Below are 21,932 nucleotides of genomic sequence, written 5' to 3' on the forward strand. Positions count from 1 at the left end.
GTGTGTGTGTGTGTGTGTGTGTGTGTGTGTGTGTGTGTAGAGAGAGAGAGAGAGAGAGAAAGAGAGAGAGAGAGAGAGAGATCTGAGCTGGGACATCTGTCTTCCCCTGCCCTTGGACTTGGACATCAGAGCTCCTGGTTCTTGGGCCTTTAGACTCAGGTACTTCCACCAGTGTCCCTGCCCACTGACCTGAACTCCCTGTGGTGTAGATGGAGCTGGGACATCCATCTTCTCCTGCCTTTGGCCTTGGACTGACTGACACCACCAACTTTCCTGGTTCTCTAGCTTGTAGACAGAAGATTGTGGGATTTTTCAGCCTTCATAATCACATGAGCCAATCCCATGATAAATTTCTTCTTATAGATATCTCCATATTTCATTGGCTTTGTTTCTCTGGAGAACCCTGACGAATACATTCACCCCATGGAAGACTCTGCGGGGTCACTCAGAAAACAGCACACTCCTTTGTGTCCCTGCCATAAAAGCTGGTGGCCTTGTTCTGCTGTGAGCATCCCAGTTTTGGAAGATGCATTTTTTCTTAGCAGCCTGTTCCCAGGAGGTGAGCAACTGACTCAGACGAAGCCTAATCCCTGAGGTTCCTCCAACTCCAGCAAGCCAAACTGCCTCTCATCTGTCCACCACTGGGCACTGTGAGCTTCTCCCTAGTCAGGCCAACGTGTTCACAGAGACACTTTTTCAAGGACTGCCATGAAATTGACATTTTGCAGGTCTCTGTGGAAAAGGAATGGCTTTTTTGGGATGGAACTGGCACTTTGGGTCCCAATGTCACCTGTCACCTGTCAAACTTACTGTTGTTGCATGACAGACATTTCTGTGTCCAGTGACCATGGCACTTTGTTTGCATAATTCAGATGCTCCAGACTCCTGCGTTGTGAAATCAGCTATGATACCCACAGCAATGTCATCTGTTTGCCTTGGCCAATTCCGGGACCATCACTCCCACCTTCATCCAAGTGTACCAGCCAAACGTGCCTCATGTCCTAGAAAGAAAGCCCTTGGTGGGTTTGTTTTTGCCATGGACAATGGCCTGTATTTGATTCAGCTTCGTTTAATAAGACCTTGTTCAGACCCAGAGATGGATTACAAACTTCCACATCAATCTTCAGGGCCTGATCTTATTACAAACCACCACAAATATAACCATAAAAGCCCTATTGATTGATGCAGAGCTTGGTAATCCATCTGTCCTCATCCATTATTCTGGGAATAATTTTTCATTATCTGGATGGCAGCTGATTCCTCACGCATTAGTATACAGTGGCAATTAACAGAAGCAGAAAAAGCCCCCAAATTAGCAGGAACAATAACACCTGTCAGGAAGGGGAAGCAAGAATTCCCACACAGCATGCTTCTGAGCTCTGGGACCAGGTCTGAATTTCAAAGAATTTGAAGATGGGATTCAGTGTTGACCTTGGAAGTGGAGAGGGAAAAGTTTGCTTGTTTGTTCCTTCCTTGAGGGCATAGAGTGTGTGCTCCCTTTAGGTGACATCATTGTCAATCCAGTCATAGCCCCTGCACAGCTGACATGGAAACTTTTCCAGGATTGCTCAGGGGCAGCAGGGTTTATGGGACAGGTGTTCCTGCCCGAGGTAGCTAATAGCCACCAGAGACTTAACCAGAGGGAATGTTATTTAAGGCGAGAGTATTGAGAGAGACATGAGTGAAGAAGGAGAGACATGAGTGAAGAAGAAGGAGAAAAGTCGAAGCCTCCTGAGAATGGTGCCATTTGCATAGTGTGGGAAAATTCCCTTCCACAGAACCAATAAGATATGGTCTCTCTCCGCACAATGATTCCATAATCTGAACATTCTTGTGTTTGGCAAGATGCTATTTCTTCTTAACATGGAGAAAATTGAGATAGAGGTGGCTGAAATATTTCTAAGAGCCATTGAAGGAATCAGACTGGTACATTTCTCTCTGAGTTTTCAGTTCCAAAAATCAAAAATCCTGTATAATTGACTTCTCAAGGGAAACCCTCATGCAAAGTGACTTACTATCAAGTGGCTTCATATGGACAAACCCAGCAGGGTGAGGCCACTACTGCTAGGTGTTAAGACCCAGCCATAAACTAGAGGCTGTGGGTCTCTCTGAAACCACCTTGACAGTGACCAGTGAAGAGCCCGGCACACAGCAAAGCTTTGATGGTGGAGGGGGAAGGTTCTAATCCTTCAAACTAAAAGATTGCAGTTTGATTGCAAGCATTAACCGATCATCCAAAAATAAGAATATGCTTTTATTTAATCTATAAGCAGGGCCATCTTGAGCTACTCACCTAAATCGTATATCTGTAAACTGTGGTCCATGGGCCAAACATGGCCACTGCCTGTTTTTGTAAATAAAGTTTTATTGGAAAACAGCCCCATTTGCTTCTTTGCCCATTGTCTGTGGCTGCTTTTTTCGCTACAATGGCAGAGTTGAGTAGTTGTGACTGAGGCCATACTGCCTGTAAAGCCTAAAATATTTACTATCTGGTCCTTTTAAGAAAAGGTTTGTCTACCTGGGATCCACATGAAGATTTACACATGGAAGGAAACTACTCCTGGCTCTTGGGGAAACTAAATGATGGGGCGGATGCTGTAAACACCACACGACTTCTCCTGTGTTATTTTGCCTTCTTCTAAGTGAGCAGCCTTCCAAAGAGAGGAGATAATGAAGAACCCTTATGAATTTTCCATATTTCAGCCTGCTTCCTGGAACTATTATTGGGGCCACATGTCAGAAGTCCCAGTCCTTGTCCAACCATCATGAGGGTCTGTAGTTTATTCTCATAGCTGTAACATCCTAAGCAGGAGCCCAGGAGCCCATTAAAACCCACACTCCAGGTTTTGAAGCACATGGCTGTTTTCTTTGCAAGAAAAGTCTGTGCAGGGTTCGGTAAACTGTTGATCTTGAACTTATTTAACAATAGAATGTGGCCACAGGTGTGTGGGATTTGGATTTAGATGTTTGGTTTTCTTGGGGACGCTGGAGCAGAGAATTGCCTTTGTCCAGGCTCTGCTTGCTGACCAGGGAAAGTCATTTTTCTTCTTTAGCATCAGGCATCCAGTTTGTCAGACAGGTTCAAAAAAATGCGGGTAGAGATGGGTTAAATCGATCCCAGGTGTGAAGGCTTAGCTAGGTGCATCAAGGGGTCCTGTAGAAAGCATAGCTGTTGTACTGCGGGTGTGTGTCTGCCCAGACCCTCTTAGCTGGTGATTAGCCCATAATGCACCCGTCACATTTTAATGTGGGAAATCTATGAAGAAAATTTACACGAAAGGCAGGAGAAGGGCCTCCAGGGCAAGGCCAACATCAGAATTAGATCATTACCCTTCCTTCTGTTAACGTGGTTTCTGATTTGTTATCCCTTAGTTATAAGCTTAATGATACATCATGCAGCTAAGATCACATTATCATCAGCATCACCTTCACCATCATCACCATCACCATTATCATATCACTATCAGCATCATCAGCATCACCATCATTATCATCATCATGTCACTGTCTCCATCGTCACCATCACTGTCATTACCATCAGCATCATTATCACCATCACCATTATTACCATCATCACCATCACCACTATCATCATTACCATCACTGTCATTATCACCATCACTGTCATTATCACCATCACCATTATCATCATCACCATTATTATCATCATCACCATTATTATCATCACCATCATCACCATTACCGTCATTATTATTACCACCATCACCGCCACCATCACCGTTATCATCATCACCATCATTATCGTTACCATCATCACCACGTCACCATCACCACCATCACATCACTATTATCATCACTGTCATTATCACCATCATCATCACCATCACCATCATTATCATTACATCATCACCACCATCACCATCAGCAGCAGCAGCAGCAGCAGCAACCTCCTTCTCATCACAAGAAGCACAGACACAGGATGAGCACATACGCTTCGTGACAGCATGGCTTTCTCTTGACTGGGCCAGAGGGAGTGTGTGGGTAGAGAGCAAGAGGAGACTGAACAGGCAACCCACCCTCCACAGCTGTCCATCCTTTTCAATCCTTCCTCTGCACACGAGGCCTGAGTTGGGTCTCAGGAAAGTTGGTACATAGATAGGGATTGCCAGAACTGGTAGACACTCCATTGTTGGTGGGATTAAGGGTGGTCCCTGTGGCATAACTTAACTTTCAACTCATTAGCAAACCAACTTGGTAGTCCCAGAGAAGGGACTTGCCCAGAGGTTTACAGCAGGTGCCACAGATGGGGCATAGGTTTATGGGACGTCATTGGCCAGAACTGCAGTGAACGCAGCACCTTTATTCAGGGGGCATCAGAGCAGCTGTTGCCTGTGGGTGAGCAGTACTAGTGCTGCAGGCACACAGTAGGTGCACAACGAACAGTTCCTGAATCAATGGATAGAAGAGGGCTCGGGAGAGACCCGTCATACTCATGTGTTTCCTCCACTCTTTGCCGGATGCTGTTATTCTGTGGGTCCTGGAGGAGAATCCTTCGTGAAAAACAACAATTACCCCCAGAGAGGGGGAAACAGGAAGACAAAGCTTGTTTTCTGGCTGTGCCAACGTTTAATCATTTATGAACAATTTCCCCCATGAGGATCATATCCAGCGGAGAGGTAACATCTGTTTAAGAGACTGTCCTTGGGAGGCCGCCAGAAAAATCTTGACACTGAAACCCGCCATGCTGAAACACGCACATGCAGTGTTCTCACCCCAGCAGCCCAAGAGGCTGGTCAGGTGTGAGGGGCGGGTCTCTGCAAAGCAGACACCAAGATGAAGCCCCAGGCGGAGACAGGACAGTTGCTTGGATCTCAGGTGGAAGGACATGGGGAGATGAGTAGGAGGAGGTGCTGGCACCTGCAGGCTTGGCGGACTCCCTCACTGCCTTGATCTTCCAGCTTCTCGGGTGCTAAAGTGGACCTTCCAAGTAGCCCTGGCTGCCTGGTAATGTCCCCAGCATCCAGGTCCCAGGAAGGATGTGACAGATGTGTAGTCAGGAAAGAAGGTGGTCTGGGATAGGGACCAGAGGCAGGAGCTGTTGCAGGCCTGCCCTCCTGTCTCCCCAGTCCTGTGTCTGTGGTTAGTGGCAAATGTTGCAGAAGGTTTTGGGACAGAGATGGGGGATGGGAGAGAATCCCTGCTTTCTGCCATCGTGCGTGTGGGTGTCAGCAAACAGCTCTTGGCCAGAGCTCTACCTGCCCCACTTCTGAAGTGGCTGGTCTTTCTGTTCCTATCCTGCCGATTCCAGTGCCCCCCACCTCCCCATTCAGGGATTGGGGCCAGGGCAACAAGGCTAGACCGTGGATTCTCCTCTGGGGCTGTGGGAAGCATCCACCACTGGCCTGAAACTTTCATTCCTGAAACCTCATGAAGCAGTGAACTTCTTAGCGAGGACTCTGGAAAGAGGAAGATTTCACCCTGTGATCCGGGTCTGTGAGGGTGTCATCCCATGTGCTCTTCTTTTTACCTCCCCAATATGTACTGGCCCATCCTCGCTCCCCCTGGGTCAGGCCAAACCCTGCTCCCACTCACAGACCAGCACCCTGGAACTCACCATTCCTGAACAGAAGAGCGGAACTGGCCCAGGGTGTGAGGGGAGAAAGGGGTCATGGGGGATATCACCCACCGGGTAGAGGAGGCAGGTGAAGGGCTTGGCAGGTGCCAGAAAGAACACAGCCGCCCATGACCCAGGTCACGGCTTGGAGACTGAGAGGGTGGTGGAAGGAGAGAGCCCAGAGCTGGAGCTCCCCCTTCCCGGACCCCGGGTGAGAGCAGCCTCATGCCTGGGGCCTGCAGTCGAGGAGGAGAGAACTAAGCACCTGTCATGCTGCCCCGAGTTCCCCAGTGTGGATGGGACCTGGCATCCCCAGCTGGCTTGGGGGGATGTGCCTCCATCTTTCCCGTCCCCCCTCGCTTCCTGAACCTGGTTTCACGGGTGCCCTCTTCCCTCTTTCCTTCTTTCCAGGTCTGGCTGTCCATCAGATCATCACCATCACCGTCTCCCTCATCATGGTCATAGCTGCTCTCATCACAACTCTTGTCTTAAAAAATTGGTAAGGCTCCTTGGGCCCTTCTGGCCCAGAAATGGGGGGTCCCTGGGTGGTGAACACAGAAAGGCCCCTACTTTTCAAAGCCAGCCTGTTCTGCTGGCTTCTGCCCCGGGCAGTTCAGATGCCACAGGCTACTCACCATCCAGCGCTGCCCTTTGGCCAGGCCCCTATCCTGGTTTCCCTGCAGAAGGCCAGCGAGCCCAGCCTTCGTGACAGAGCTTCTGAGGGTGTGTGTGGTCCTGGGTTCCAGATTCTTTCTCTGGATCCAAGTGTCCCTTGGGACCCAAGTTGTCCACCCAGAGCACAGTCCCTATTTCTTGTCTCCTCTGCCCCTTCCCTGGAAAGGTAGGGATGGGGCCCTTCTGCCGGCACCCAGCGGGGTCTCACGTCCCTCACTCAGGCTCAGCAGCCGGTTGCTAAACCAGCCCTGTTTGTATTCTTCGTTCCTCTCAAAGCCACTCTGTGTGCTGAACTAGGTTACCGCTTTGCTCCAGGCAGCCTGCCTTTGCCTATTTCCTCCTGGAAATTGGCCTACTTTGAGGCAGGCCTTGCTGGGTGTACACACCTGATAAGCCCCTGAGAAATCAGGGGACTGCTGGGAGGCCCTGCTGCTCGAAAGCGCCTTGGGGACCTCACCTGCCTGCAGCCACTCCTCCAGCAACTGTGTCTCCTTTCTGCATCCAGGCTTAAAACTCTCTCATAGAATAACAGACCCAAATGGTCCCCTTGCTGCCTGCACACAGCCATATGAATCAGACAAAGCTGATGGTGGAAATCACATCGGTGCCTCAGAATCACAGGGGAACACAAGAAAGAGAGAGAAAAAGCCAGGCTCTGGGATCAGAGGAGGTGGGACTCCTTGGCAGGCTGCAGGAGGGTGGGAGTAGCACAGCCCCACAACAGACCTCTCATTTGGCCAGTGAAGCCTCAAAGCCGCCTCCTGATAGGTAGCAAACTGGGACCCCGGGCATTTTCTGGAGACAGGTGATGACAGGACAACACAGAGCTCACAGTGGGGCTTGTTAGGCAGGGGCTGGCCAGAGAAGGGGCTTTGGACCCCTGGACTGTGTGGGTGTATGGAAGGACAAATCCCACTGGCCATCTCGGTGAAGGGCTTCATCTCCCCAGAGACAGCGGACTTTGTAGCCTGGTCTGTGACAGGTTGATGACAAGCCTTCATCTTGCTTTTCCCACTCTCGAGCTTATAGCAGACCTTCAAAGAGCCCTTTGGGAGAACAGCCCGGGAGGATGGATGAGCAAGTCCTATGAACCTGACCTCCCTCTGAGGAAGACTTTGTGGGTGGGACTGCCCCCTGCGTTTGGCATTCGCCTTCTGACCTTGGTGTATGGGGTAGGGGGCTTCTTCTCCAGGAATCAGGGTTCCTTTCATTGGGAAAACCAACGCAGGAAATAACCAAGACTTAGAAGGAGACGGGCGCATCCCCCCGCCCCTTGCCTTCGCGCAGCCCCTTCCTATGCACAGGCCCTGAGTGTGAAGGGGAAGGGGCGGGCAGGGGAAATGGCCCCCAATGCGGGGAGACATCCTCGGCTCCCCATGCAGCGGGGGAGGGGCCTGCCAGCCAGCCCCCTTGTCCTTCCTGTGCTCTCATCACAGAAGCGGCATCCGGGGGCCTGGATTCTTGCTTTGTCCAGTCCCTGGACGGACGAGGGTGGGAGTCCCATGGTCACTGTAAGTGGCCTCTGGAAGCCCCTGTGGTTCAGAGGAACTAGACCATAACAGGCAGGCATGCAGGACACTTCCCTCTGCATACTTGATCAGGGATGAAGGACAAGCCAGCTCGTCATTTCCAGCTTGTGCACGTGCCCCTGGGTGAGGCTGAGGACAGGGGCTTTCTCACTCATCAGCTTTCCCCAAAGACAGGTCCATTGTCCATTCTGAGATGAAGGAACGGACCACCCCAACCTGTACCCAAAGGCTCCCACACGCTCTAGGCCCCTCTGGCAGGAAGGACCCACCACGGCTTTTATCCCGTCGAGGCGTTCATGGGGAAACTGAGTCAGCACCATGGTCTGGCTGATTCTCTTTAGTTAAGCAGGTCCCTAGCTCTGCGATCACACAGCTTACCACTTACCCCTCATCCTCTGTGCTGTAATAGCCACATTTAAAATTCAAATTTCTTTCTTTCTTTTTTTTTTTTTTTTTTAAAGAGTTGATTGCTTGATTGTGGTCGATCTTTCTGAAGAGGCTGGGAATTACCGTTTAATATGAAATGATGCGTAGCTCATGCCTGCAAGCAAAAGACCCACAATGGAAGTCTGGAGTTGTGTTTGTGGGTTTCCGGCCTCTGCCCGTCCCCCCACCCCAAACTCTTTCTCTTCCAGCTGTGCCCAAAGCGGGAACACTCGTAGGAACAGCCACCAGCGGAAGACCAACCAGCAGGAGGAGAGCTGCCAGAACCTGACGGACTTCACCTCGGCCCGGGTGCCCAGCAGCCTGGACATATTCACGGCCTATAACGAGACCCTGCAGTGTTCGCATGAGTGCGTCAGGGCCTCTGTGCCCGTGTACACCGACGAGACGCTGCACTCAACGACGGGGGAATACAAATCCACATTTAATGGAAACCGGTAAGCTTGGGCTCTGCTAGACCCTGCAGCCGTGAAGCTCTTGGTGGTCCTGACCCCCCCGGGGCCGGTGTGGCTGAGCTGAGAGCTGTTGGTCAGTTTAGGTCTTCCCTGAGGTCACTTGGAGGGGCCCAGCCAAGGCGGACAGCTAATTTGGCAAAACAAGAGAGGCAGGGTTGACAGCAACAGGCGTTTAGCTGCTCGCAGAGAACACAGTGGCTGGAATTTCCTTCCAGACCCCTGGACGTGTGCAGTGGCGGGAAATGCATAGTCTCCCAGCCCTCGCTCTGAGCCGTCATCCTTCGTGCCCCAGAGCTCAAAGGCCAGCCCTGTGGTTATCAGCCTCCTAAATATCAACAGATCACAACAGCCCCCCACCGGAGTCAGCGTCTCTGAGTCCCGTCAATAAAATGTCAGTGGCAAATTTAGCAAAAGTATCAGATACCCACCAGACTCCCAGACCGGACGTATGTTACTAAATGCTCCTCCTCTTTTGTTATTCATGTGTAATCCCTCAAAGAAAATATACCCCAGAACCATCCCTGGGAATATTTAAAAAAACCCTTGAGTCAGCTCTCAAAGGTTTGTCCAGAATTAGATTAAAGTATCAATAAGCTTTTTTTTTAAGTGAGCATACATTTATGCATCATTTTGTAAATTAAAAAAACAGTCTCCAACAACTTGAAGAAAGGAGGAGGCTGGGAGGCTGCCTCGAAGGGTCCATCATGAGCAATAGAATTCGCAACCAGGGTAACACTGCCCCAGGCACGGAACCCAGGGCAAGGTGGCTGGACTCCAGTTGTTTTAGAAAGGGCTGGCTGCGTGCTCCGTTTCGTTCTGTTTGCTGATTTGTTGAGGGGCCCTGGAGAGCGAGGGCTGCCGGGGCCGCCACATCCATATTTAATGTGTCTTTGTCCTGTTGGCTAGAATGAGCAGATGTTCCTGAAATACCTTCTGGCCACGCCTCTTCTTGCATGTCCATGTTGCATTCTGCCATCTGTGATATTCTGTGTCTTAGACGTTCCCTTCCCTCCTGGAGGAGGCCAGTGGCGCTCAGAACCTCAGAACTGTTGTTCTAAACCTCAGTGGTTTTACACTCAGACATTTGGGAAGCTCATGGGTGCCATTCCAGCCTTCCAGAAGGCTGAGTTCACAAATAACCGGCTAACAGATTTCCAAACCATTTCACTGCATATGTGGATGTTGGCTTGGACATGAATCTGGGCCAGCCAGTGCTTGGGCCTTGTGGGTAGAGGGCAGAGGGCGGTGGGCTGGCCTCTGTCGCTTCACTTTTCCCACCTTCTGTGCTTGTGTTGTGCAGGGAGGTGGGGTGGGGGGCTGTCGAAGAGCAGAGCTGGCACAGCTGGTGCTCTCGGGCCCTGGCACGGAGGCATCAGATGGAACGAGTTCTTGCCTTTTGGCCCAAGGTCATGCACTGTTGGGTTTCACTGGCCTTGGGAAATGGTAGCTTAGTCTCAAAGGTGACAAAATATGGGGGAGACATTTTGGGTGCCAGGTTCCATCCTTTCTGTCATGTGCAATAAAGTGGGTCAGATCTGCCATCAGAGGCAGAGACCCCAGGCTCTGGGCTAATCCTGCAAATTCAAAAATGAAAATCTGGAGTCAGCACAGCCTTCCAGCCTGCACAGCAAAGTGCTCGTGTGCCGAGATCCCTCAGTCTGTGTCCTCCAAAGCCTCCCAGGGTAGGAAGCATTCGTGTGTGAGGACTTCTCCCAGCCACAGGGAATGGGGAGGTGGTCCCTTCCTGGCAAGGCCAGGAGTCCACATTAGCACTTCCTTTCTCAAGAAGCCAGTCCCCACCGCAGGCCTGCCCCGGCTTGCCTATCACATGTCATGTACCAGCACGCCAAAGCCCATTTTTCTGTTCACCACAGACCCTCCTCTTCTGATCGGCATCTTATTCCTGTGGCCTTCGTGTCTGAGAAATGGTTTGAAATCTCCTGCTGACTGGCCGAAGTCTTTTTTACCTCCTGGGGGCAGGGCAGACGCCGTGTGTCTGTTTCACGGTAGGTACCTCTCTTTGGACATTCCTGTTTTCGTTCCCTTTCCTCCCCTCCCCACTGCCCTCCCCATGCGCTCTTTGGGATCATTGGGAGCTCTTTTAGACATAGTGGGTGGATTTCCAATGGCATCACTTCTCTGAACATGAGCCAGGGGGCTGGTGGGCTTTTGACCTTGATGTTGGATTTGTTAGAAGTGCCCTCCCCGTCCCAGGGGAGGAGAGTAACAGACACGCATGCACTCTGATTCCACGTCCTCACTATTCTTATCAGTGCCACTCCTTCCCTCAGGAAGGCCACCACTCGCGTGGCCTACGTGGCAGGGAAAGTCATTCCCTGAAACAAGCGACAGTTACAGCTCTCATTTCCCACAACAGGAAGAGATTAGGACAGCGGCTAGCGAGGCAGGAATCGCGCCTCCGTCACATGTCTTTACATCGGGGGAGGGCGCAAGGCAGAATTAAAATACAATTTCGAAATATAAAAATAAGAGATAAGAAAGAAAATGATAAAGAAAGAAAGGGAAGAGTTGAGACATCTACTAATTTGAAGCCAGGAACCGGCACCAAAACAGGATGAATTTTCCACGCTCTGCTGGATGGGAACATTTGGTTTGCTTTCAGTGATATTAACTTTAATGCTAACGTTAAATTGCCTCCTTCTGTGCTGAGTCTTCGGAGCACTCGGGCTGCTGAGGGGAGAGAGCATTGTGCCCTCATGGCTGCACATCCCATGCATTCTATAAGCACAGCCCATGGGTGCGACCTGAGGTTTTCGTGTTGTTTTCATGGTTCTTTTTGATGCTGGGCGTTCTACGCATCCTCATCTTGCTTCCTTCCAAAGGTGACCTAAGATCCCTTCTATGAGTAGGGAGCCCTATTTCTCGGATGGAATACCAATATTTGAAAATATTTTTTTTCTTACTTTTTGCCCACCTTCTGATATGAGGGACTGAATGGACAATATCCTCAGGGGCCCGCAGACCGGGAAGGTCTGGAGGACTCAGCCGGCTGCACCTAGCTGGGGGCGGGGAACCAGCTGCAGTCAGAGAGGGGAGTGAATTGGTCAGTTCCTCATCCTGGCACTAATGAACCGCATGTTTGCTCCAAATCAAATCTCCAGCCCTCACTCCCTATCCCGAAGCCAACATGTTCTGCCAACTGGCAAAGAAACGTAATTAGATTAGAATATGGGAACCGAGCTGCCCTGCAAGGGCCTTTGCTGCGGCAGGTAAGAGGCAGGTTGTCCCCACCATTCAATGGGGGGATGTGCAGCCTAGAGCATCCATCAGAAACCAGTGCCTTTGTCTGCCTCACTGCAGCTCCCCTCATGAAGGGAGGCCCCTGTTGGAGTGCCAGCCAAGCTAGCCAAAGGGAGCTGGCTCGCTAGCAGTGTAGTCTGTGACCCGCCTGGTAAAGCCTCTGTAGGGACTGGGTCCTGATGGTTGCCAGCATCTCTGTTATGATTTTTAAAATTTATTAATGCACAATTCATTGACCTGGGAGATGCAAGGCCTTAGAGTCAAAGACCTCACTCCCTTCCACCAAGAGCCACAGGCCCACAGAACTGGAGAGGTCAACTCAAGGGGACAGCTCCCTAATATGGATGTTTGCACGGCAGCTCATGGAACACTTTTTACTTGCCCAGTCCTCCCAGCAATCTCGTTTACAAGTGGGGAAACTGAGGCAGTGGGCAGTTAAATGACTTGGCCGAGGTCAGCTCCCTAGGGGAGAGGGGACAGCTTTCTAATGTTTGCACAGCAGCTCATGGAACACTTTTTACTTTCCCAGTCCTCCCAGCAATTCCTTTTACAAGTGGGGAAACTGAGGCAGTGGGCGGTTAAATGACTTGGCCGAGGTCAGCCAGGTTGTTAGTGGTGGGGCTGGATCACCCGATGGCTGCCTGGCTCCAGGACTTTCCCTGCCTACTCCACAGGCCTGAGCCCAGGGATCCTTCTTTTCCATTAGAACAGGAAGCTGCAGCACTGACTTTAAAAAAATAAAAAGATAAAATAGGGCAAAAAAAAGTGTTTTATTTACTCATCTGCCCCAGAAAACCTACGTGTCTCATCAGCCTGGTCCTCCCCTTGCAGCAGCACGGGGCACTGAAGACCCCCCAGAAACACTGTTGGTGGGCTAGCCCTGTGCTGCAGCCCCAGGCAAAGGCAAGAGACATGGGCGCCCCCAGATGGGCCCCAGGTGGACCCTGCTTCCCAACTGTGCCTGAGGAGCTGTTTCAGGACCACCGGCATTTACACAAGGAAACATCTCTGTGTCTAAAGAGCTGACCCCCTCCCTGTGGCTCTCAGGTAGGTCGCCCCAGAGTTCAGAAGAGCCTGTGAGGCTTACTGAAGGCAGCTGCGCTCAGCCTCGGAATCTGCCCACACGAAGCCACGGCCCACTCCTGGTGGCCTCCTGAAGTAGCTGCGGACCAGGAGGGCTACGCACACAGCCTCGTTAATCCTTGATAAATGCTTATAAGATTCTGTTGCCGATTGCGGGACAGACCATTTATCACTCACTAGGATGAAAGCGTTGGGATTCTAAGTATCCCCTGAATCTTGCAATTAATGCCTGGACATGAGCACGGGTGCAGAATAGCCAGAAACATCTCTCAGATTTGCTGGGGTACTTATTGTCCCTAAATAAATAGCAATTAATACTAAAACATTTAATTAAGGTTTAAGAGCCAGTGGAGCTATTTCTCTCTCGCATAGCTGGGAAGCCTCTCCAAATGCATTTTTAATGATGATGCAGCCGTTTGTTACCACACCATTGTCTTCTCAGTCTAATCCGTGTGCACATTTGGGACCCGAAGGCAGCCAAGTTCGTTTTCCTGCAGGCGGTTGTCCGGAATGCCAGTGGCTCCTGGGCAGATGTGCACCCCAGATTCAGCCTTCGTGATAGATTCCAACACGTTCTTGCCTCAGACCACCTTTGTGGTGGGGCCAGATTGCGCTGGACAAAGTGAAGCTGGCCTTTATGCTCCAAGGAAGGGGGCCTCGAGAGCAGGCCTGCGTTGGCTCTGGGACTAATTCGCGGTCATCTTTCGTACAGTAGGTACGCTTCAGCAAACCTCGTTAATGTTGATCTCTTTCCCTTTGCCAAGGCTGCTTCATTCTGAACGGAGCCTGCAAAGTCATAAAAGCTCTTGAATCCGAAGCAAGTGAGAAATAAATCATGCACTATTATTATTTTCAAAAACACATTGAAGACATCACTAATAAAAAATAAGAAGTGTACCTGTGCCTTCCCACTTTGTTCTTCCAAAATATACATTAATAGAATATCAAACTTTTGTTATTCAAAGGAGACTATTTTTCAAAGCAACATCCATACCTTTCTGGAAGCTGTGCTTGCTGAGCTGAGAACAGTACCACGAAAACTTTGAGAGAAAGTAGCCACTTCAGATTGTCAAGAAATTCTGCTCTGCCCCAGGGACACCTGGCAGTAGCCTGTTTGCTCTTTATTTATGTATTTATTTATTTTTAATTTTTTGCAAAAGCAGACATTGGTCATTACACCCAGTGATCCACTGTGAAGCATGCGGCCCAGTGGGGCCAGGCCAGACGAGAATCTCCTTCCAGGCAGCAGAGGGCAGAATGTATCCCAGATCCCAATCTGGAAGATGGCTTTGCAAGATACACACAGCTTCCCTTTTTGCCCAGGGAACCTCTGGTGGACATTCACCTTCAGCCACGTTATTTTCCAGCCATGGGGTCCAGGCCCCACCTTATCTGTCTTTCCCAGCCGGCCTGGGATCCTCAGTCCTTCTCTGGGCTTAGTGCCAAGATGAGAGGCTCACGTGCTAAGTGTGGCACAGAAAAACACGAGCAGCTGAAGTTTGAGCAGCAGAGTTTTGGCAGAACATGGACAACATGAGACCCTCCTCCTGGGCCAGGGGCTGTGACCACACCTTGGTCTTGCAGGAAACCTCTCCACCCTCTGCAAAGCCAGCGTGGCTCTGGAAATGGTCATTCAAGATGCAGGATTGGCACCATCTCTCTCTCTCTCTCTCTCTCTCTCTCTCTCCTCTCCGTCTCTCCCCCTCTCTCTCTCTTTTCCATCCTGAGACACAGAGTAGAGAGAGATGCCTGCAGTCTTGGAAGAGACTCCCTTCCTTGCATAGCCGGGGATGTCTGGCACAGGCTGCCACCCACTCGTTGATCCTCCACGTCGTGTCTGTGGCTCCCTGCATCAGCATCTACCTGCAGGCAGTCCCCAGAGGTGGTTTCATGCCATTAAGGATGGGTCTCAGGGACTGAGGACAAAACTGCTTCACACCCCTGCTGCGTCTCTGAGCCTCATCCAGTGTTGATTCCCTACTCCGGGCCAGGCACAGAACTGGAACCTGCATGAACCAATGGTGAACGGGCAGGAGACCCCCGTTCTCAGGGGGCTGTGCTGCCAGCAGGGGATGCCTTGCACATCTGCCCAAATAAGCTCGATGCAGATGGTCCCATGCCCAAGATGTCACCGAGCAAGTGCTCCAGGAGACAGAAGTAAAGTAGGGGATGCGTGTAGGAAGGAATGGGGCATCCAAGAAGCCCTCCCCAGGGAGGTGATCTTTCCAGCCTAAACCTGAAGGATTTGAGGCTTGAGATTTGCAACTTGAAATCAGGGAACCTGGAATGTAGATAGGAAGAAAAGAGGAAGAGTGAGGTGGAAAGGCGGCCAGGACCCAGTGCAGAAGGATCTGATGAGCCAGCATGGGAAGTGCAGGAGGCTTTTTTTCTTTTTTTTGAGACAGAGTCTTGCTCTGTCGCCCAGGCTGGAGTGCAGTGGCTGGATCTCAGCTCGCTGTAACCTCCGCCTTCGCATGGGAGACTTTCACATGGGAAAGCGGCAGGATAAAGTCTACCTGGGAACACCTCCGGAGCACAGCCAGACAGACGCAAGGGGTGGAAGCTGCTCCTCCGGCCTTTATTCTCCTGTTTAAGGTCAGGATCAAGGACTGGAAAGCAGCCGGGGCCACGGTTCAGGCAGGAAACCATTCTTATTAAGGTGGCAGCCATAAGACTTATGGTCCAACCCTGAACACATTCCAGAGAGAAAGGTTGGCCTTGTGAATGATCAATGATCAGGGAACGCAGGGACAGCAGCTTACAACCAGTGACTGTCCCGGGACACCGGGACCCAGTGTAGGATCTCCAAGCCTAGCTTCTAGTGGCCCCAGGATTTTTATCTCCCTTTTAAGAAAAATTGTAATTGTAGTAAATATATGTAACATAAAATTTACCATTTTAGGCCAGGCACGGTGGCTCACACCTGTAATCCCTGCACTTTGGGAGGCTGAGGCCAGCGGATCACCTGAAGTCAGGAGTTTGAGACCAGTCTGACCAACATGGTGAAACCCGTCTCTACTAAAAATACAAAAATTAGACAGGCGTGTGGTGTGCACCTATAATCCCAGCCACTCGGGAGGCTAAGGCAGGAGAATAGCTTGAACCCGGGAGGCAGAGGTTGCAGTGAGCTGAGATCGTGCCACTGCATTCCAGCCTGGGTGACAGAGCAAGACTCTGTCTCAAAAAAAAAAAAAAAAAAATTACCATTTAACCATTTATGCATGTCTAGTTCAATGGCATGAGTGCCTTTACCATGCTGCACAGGCATCTTCACAAGCCAGCTCTTCACCTCCTTCCATCACCCCATATTAAAACTCTGCACCCACTCAACACTCACTTCCCGTCTCCCCCCATCCCCTGGCCCCCCATTTTACTCTGTCTCTGTGGATTTGGTAGCTCTGGTACTTCCTATAAGTAGAATCATATAGCATTTGTCTCCACATTTTTTAACTTTCAAAAAAATTACCAAGGTGGACATATAAGAGGGATATTTCTCTGTGTGTTGTAATAATTACTTCATTTTTTAAGCCCCTCTTCCCCAAATCCGGGGAATGTGGAAGAGGTGGGCAGGGGTGGGGCACAGCTGGAGTAAGGCTACCAAGAGTGATCCAGCGCTGACCCAAAGGCACGTGCCCTTTCTTTTCTTTTTTTTTTTTTTTTTTTTTTCTTTTGTGAGACACAGCCTCACTGTGTTGCCCAGGCTGGAGTGTAGTGGCGCCATCTTGGCTCACTGCAACCTCTGCCTCCTGGGTTCAAGTAATTCTCATGCCTCAACCTCCCAAGTAGCTGGGATTACAGGTGTGCGCCCCCATGCCTGTCTAATTTTTGTATTTTCACTAGAGATGGGGTTTCACCATGTTGGCCAGGACGTCTCCTTTCTTTACATGCAGTGACCCCTGTGCCCACAGCAGCTGGTCTTCCCACAATAGCTGAGCGGACACTCCACTGTAGCGTCATGGAGTTGTCCACACGGGTGTCATTTGGAGGCAGCGAGCAGGAATGTGACGCTCAGGGCCCAGCCTCTTGTCCAGGTGCAGAGGGGTCCAGGGAAAGACCCAGCCCCTCACCTCAACCTTCAAATGAGTAGACTCTGGCACACTGAGTCTCCTGGAGATAATCAGAGATGTAGTGCTGATGATCAGGGACGCAGTGCTGCGCAGGAGGAGCTGTTCTGGGGCCTGCCAGCCTCGATGTCCATTCCTGGGATGTGTCCTGCAGAAGGCAGGCATGTCCCACCTGGGGCCCCTCCTCCCCAGTCCCAACCAGAATCACTGCGGTGGGCTCAGTTGATTCAGGAGAGAGAAAGCCACACCCTTGTCTTTGGGAAGAAGCGGGGAATGGACCCAGGACTGGCAGTCACTGACCTCACCTGGGGAGCTCTGAAAACCCACGTTCACAGGCACTACCCCGAGACCCTGATTCCAGGTCTCCAGAGGTGGGCCTGGGAATCTGTATTTCTGCCAAGCTCCAATGATGGTGATGATGGAGTCAGTCTGGCCGCATGCTGTGCATGCTGCTGCTGGAAAAATTGTAGAGCTGCCACTGGGTGTTTTTCCCACTTCATTTTGGGATCAGCGGGTACACCCGCCCCAACCTACCACTTTCTGATATGTGTCATCTGCACAGATCGGGATGCGGTAGCATTTTCTTTCTATTGTTGAGGGTCCTAATTGCCTGTAGTTGAGAGGAGCTGTGAGTGACAGCAGAGGGACCCAGACAGCACCCCATCCCTGTGACAGAGACGCAGCTTTGGGCAGAATGTCCCCGGATGGGACCATGACGTGTTCCAGCTCACCTGGCCATGACCGGGGTGACTCTCTGAGGGATGCTGACCTACTGGGGGTTCTTACTCAGCCAGGGAGATTGCATTTTCCATTTTCTGAGGCTCGGGCTGGCTGGATAGGAGCCGCCCCTTCTCAGCCTGCCCACTAAAGGTGGCAATCGCAGTCAGCCCATTCGACCTGTGCCCAAGTAGGACTTGCCTTCTCTCTCTTCAGCAAGATCACCGCTGGGGAGATGCGGGAGGTGGATTTTCTGATGCAGTCCATTTATCTCTCCCGAGTCCTGGCCTCGGGGATCCTGCAGCTGAGCAGTGGACAGAAACAGACTCCCTTTCTTCCTGCAGCACAGGAGCAGAGCAGGCCCCACGCCATCCCCGACGGGAGCAAGCTGGACAGGGAGTGAGAGCAGGGTTGCCACACGCAGGCACTCTGATGTGCATGCCTGGGACCGGATGCCCCGGCACCCCCACCATGAGTTAGTGGAGGGGGTGGTCCCAGCCCCTGGTAGCAAGCTCAGAGCTCTGTAGATAACCAGAATTCCACAAGGTTCAGGCTCCCACTTCATACCCCTGGGATTCCCAGTGTTTCTTCCAGTTCCTGCTGACCAGTCCTAGTGAGGCTTTGTCCACGTTCCAAGGACCCCTCCGTGTCAGTGAACCGATAAAGGGAGCGATCGGACTCTGCACGTGGGGGTCCTGCGTGTGGGGGTCCCAGTCGACCGAGAATCCCACGGACTTGTCGCACCCTCGGCCTGCTGCCATTTAATCTCTTCTTGTTTTCTTTCCACACAGGATTCCGTTGGTGAACCTGTAAAAACAAAACAAACAAAACAAAACAAAAAAGACAAAACCTAAAACTAAGCTATCTAAGGGGGAGGGTCCCCGCACCTACCACTTCTGTTTGCCGGTGGGAAACTCAACAGAGCAGGACGCTCTAGGCCAAATCTATTTTTGTAAAAATGCTCATGCCTATGGGTGACTGCCTTCTCCCAGAGTTTTCTTTGGAGAACAGAAAGAAGAAATGAAAGAAAGGAACCGGAGGCAGAGAGACAAGGATACCCAGCGAAAGGGACGGGAGGAAGCATCTGAAACCTAGGATTCATCCTACGATTCTGAACCTGTGCCAATAATACCATAATGTGCCATGTACTGACCCGAAAGGCTCGGCCGCAGAGCCAGGGCCCAGCGAATCACGCGGAGAAATCTTACAGAAAACAGGGGTGGGAATCTCTTCCGATAGAGTCGCTATTTCTGGTTAATATACATATATAAATATATAAATACAAACACACACACACACACACACACTTTTTTTGTACTGTAGCAATTTTTGAAGATCTTAAATGTTCCTTTTTAAAAAAAAGAATTGTGTTATAGGTTACAAAATCTGATTTATTTAACATGCTTAGTATGAACAGAATAAACCAGTGTTTTCTACTTTGGCAACTCACGTCACACACATATTACACACATGTGTGCATACACACACACAATACACATACATGCATATAGACGCATCTATTGGAAATGCAGTTCCACAGGTGAGCATGTTCTTTCTGGTGACCTGGTATTCCATCACCGTTCACCCCAGGGGACAGCCTCGACCCAGACAAGGAGGCCCTTAAATGACAGCCTGCATTTGCTAGACGTTTGGTGAGTGGCATCAAATGTGTGACTTACTATCTTGGGCCAGAACTAAGAATGCCATGGTTTTATATATGTGTATATATACATATATATATATATATATATATGTTTGTGTATATATATATACATATGCATACATATGATTTTTTTTTTCATTTAAGTGTTGGAAGATGCTACCTAACAGCCACGTTCACATTTATGTAGCTGGTTGCTTACAAATGGGCCTGAGCCCCTGGTTGGGTGGGTGGTGGATTCTTGGATGTTCGTGTCATACAAGCATAGACTGGATTAAAGAAGTTTTCCAGTTACAAAAATTAAAGAAATATATCCTTATGATGTGTGTGTGTAATGTCAGGGCAGAACTTAGACATACGTGAAGGGAGGGCCCCAGTTGGTTTGAAAATGAAAAATAGTCATTCTGTGTGCAAACCACAAGGCTGCCCCACTCGGGCAGTGCCCTGGCCTGGCCCATGCTGCATTGCCTTCCCTTGCACAGGTGGGCAGGTGTTGCCCGCTTTTTCTAGGGCCCAAGGGTGACTTGGAATCTTGGGGGAAGCCTCGGCAAAGATGCCGTTCTCCTGTCAGCTTCCATTGGCCGATGGATGTTTCTGTTTTGTCACCGAGAATCCTACTGTAGAACTACCCAGTGGAAACAGGGGCCCCAGACCTGAGCCTCAGTACAGAGAATCCCAACCACACACACTTTATTAAAAATACTGCCATGCCGCCGGGCCTCCCTCACAAGCCTCACCTGAAACAGGCTCACTGGTGTCCCAGACTTGCTGTCAACAGGGGGTGCTGTAGGGATCTAGGGATGCATCTCATGGCCCACGCTGTGCCTCCTTAAAGGATGTTTCCTGTCTATGGGAGACGCCTAATGTGGTGTGGGTCCCTGTCTCCAAAGACTATATTTCTCACGCGTGGCCCACGTGCAACTTTAATTTTAGCAGTAGAGTGCATGAGCCAATTCAGTGAAATGTTGCAGCCCAGGCGAAAAGGTTAAAGATCAGACAGACAGCTGACCTTACTGCCCTCACTGGCCAGGCTGATGACCCGATTCTTCCCTCGGGCTCAGTCTCCCTGTAAAACACCTTGTGATATGCTTCAAAAGTTCACTTTTGTATCTCCTGAAACATGTGAACCTAGAGTAGTACCTCCGGAGGGGAAAGGATTGTTTTTGTGACGCAGCGGTGTTGAGATCTGTATCCATGGTATTGCTCACAAATTAGGAAAAGTTGTTCTTTAGTTTTTGTTCTGTCATTTTCCCCCCAAGCTTTGGCACATCCCGAGACAATGCAAACATCCGCCACTGGCATTTGGCCATCTCCAGGTTCCTGGCACTCACCTGCACGGCGCTCCAGCCTGCAGCTCTCTCTGCGCGCCATCCGGCCTCATCCATCCCATTCTCCTTCAATCACTCCCTCCCGCTGAGGTGGGCCTCCTGACTCCAGGTGAGCACAGCGTGGTGCGAATGCGAGGTGAGGGCTGGCAGCGTCCAGCAGGCAGTGGGGCTGCTGCTCTGGTCTCTGACGTTCTGAGCTCCAGAGTGAGCCCAACTGAGGAGGAGGTGATGGCCGGGGGGCCCTGTTGGTTCACTGATCATGAAAACCTAGGATTCCTGAGGGACTCCTGGTATCTGCTCTGTCAACTCCCAGCTGCTCAGCCCCCTTCTCTGACCCTGGGCGGCACCCTGGATGCCCTGAACTCTTTCCTGAGTCCATAAGACATCGAGCCTTGGAAGGAAGTGTAATGCAACAACCCTCTTGTCCCTGATCTGAGCCACAGATTCAAGGCAGGGCTGTGAGACCCACACAGGCACAACCACCAGACAAGCAAATGCATGCCCATTTCACACCCGAAAGTCTGGTTCTGTACCAACATGACATCCGTCAAGGTAAATCCACACAGGCAAAGGCTGCTATTTCTGGATGATTGAGGCAGTGTATGTAAAGACATGTTACTTTACTTTTTTAAATGGTTACCTGCTATCCCAGACCCCTCAACTGGGATCGTCCTCTAGGTAAGAGGAGATAATGAGTGAAAGTGACGGGGCCTCAGAAATGCAGCCTCACCCACGGTGAAGTCTGCACTAGAGCACAGAATTGTCCTGCTTCGGGCCGTATGTATATGTAATGCCCATGCACTTTGTGTGTCCGTGGCTGCTGAGTTGGCCTGATCAGTCCTTCTGTAGCCTTGGGGCAGTGTTTCAAGCTAGTTGGTGTCCTCTTTCCTCTGCTTGACCCTGGAATTCAGAGTCTAATAGTGGACACCTCCCATCCCCCACCCAAGGCCTGGTCCTTACCTTTGCTCCAGGGTAAGGGTGATGTGGTTTGTTAGGGTTCCCCAGTTTTCATCCACTTCCATCTTATTCCTCGGAGATCCCGCAATCGCAACCCCCCTGGCAGCCTCCTGGCACCTGCATTTGCCTTTAAAGCTTTAGAAACAGCTAGGAATGCACTCCTTGTACAGTCTACTCCATTTCC

General features: G+C 50.7%; 1 protein-coding gene across 1 annotated transcript in view; it reads left to right on the plus strand.

Annotated features, from left to right (window-relative positions):
* The window catches only part of AJAP1 (adherens junctions associated protein 1), a 134,609-nt gene extending 112,884 nt beyond the window's left edge, over nucleotides 1-21,725 (plus strand). The window contains exons 3-6 of the mRNA XM_032758720.2: nucleotides 5,987-6,074; nucleotides 8,415-8,660; nucleotides 10,553-10,684; nucleotides 18,595-21,725. Of these exons, the coding sequence (XP_032614611.1) occupies nucleotides 5,987-6,074; nucleotides 8,415-8,660; nucleotides 10,553-10,625 (407 nt within the window). The 3' untranslated portion in view covers nucleotides 10,626-10,684; nucleotides 18,595-21,725. The remainder of the gene's footprint in view (nucleotides 1-5,986; nucleotides 6,075-8,414; nucleotides 8,661-10,552; nucleotides 10,685-18,594) is intronic.
* Nucleotides 21,726-21,932: the final 207 nt, after the last annotated feature.

The sequence above is a fragment of the Hylobates moloch genome, unplaced genomic scaffold, assembly GCF_009828535.3.
Source record: "Hylobates moloch isolate HMO894 unplaced genomic scaffold, HMol_V3 SCAFFOLD_9, whole genome shotgun sequence".
NCBI classification, from domain to species: domain Eukaryota; kingdom Metazoa; phylum Chordata; class Mammalia; order Primates; family Hylobatidae; genus Hylobates; species Hylobates moloch.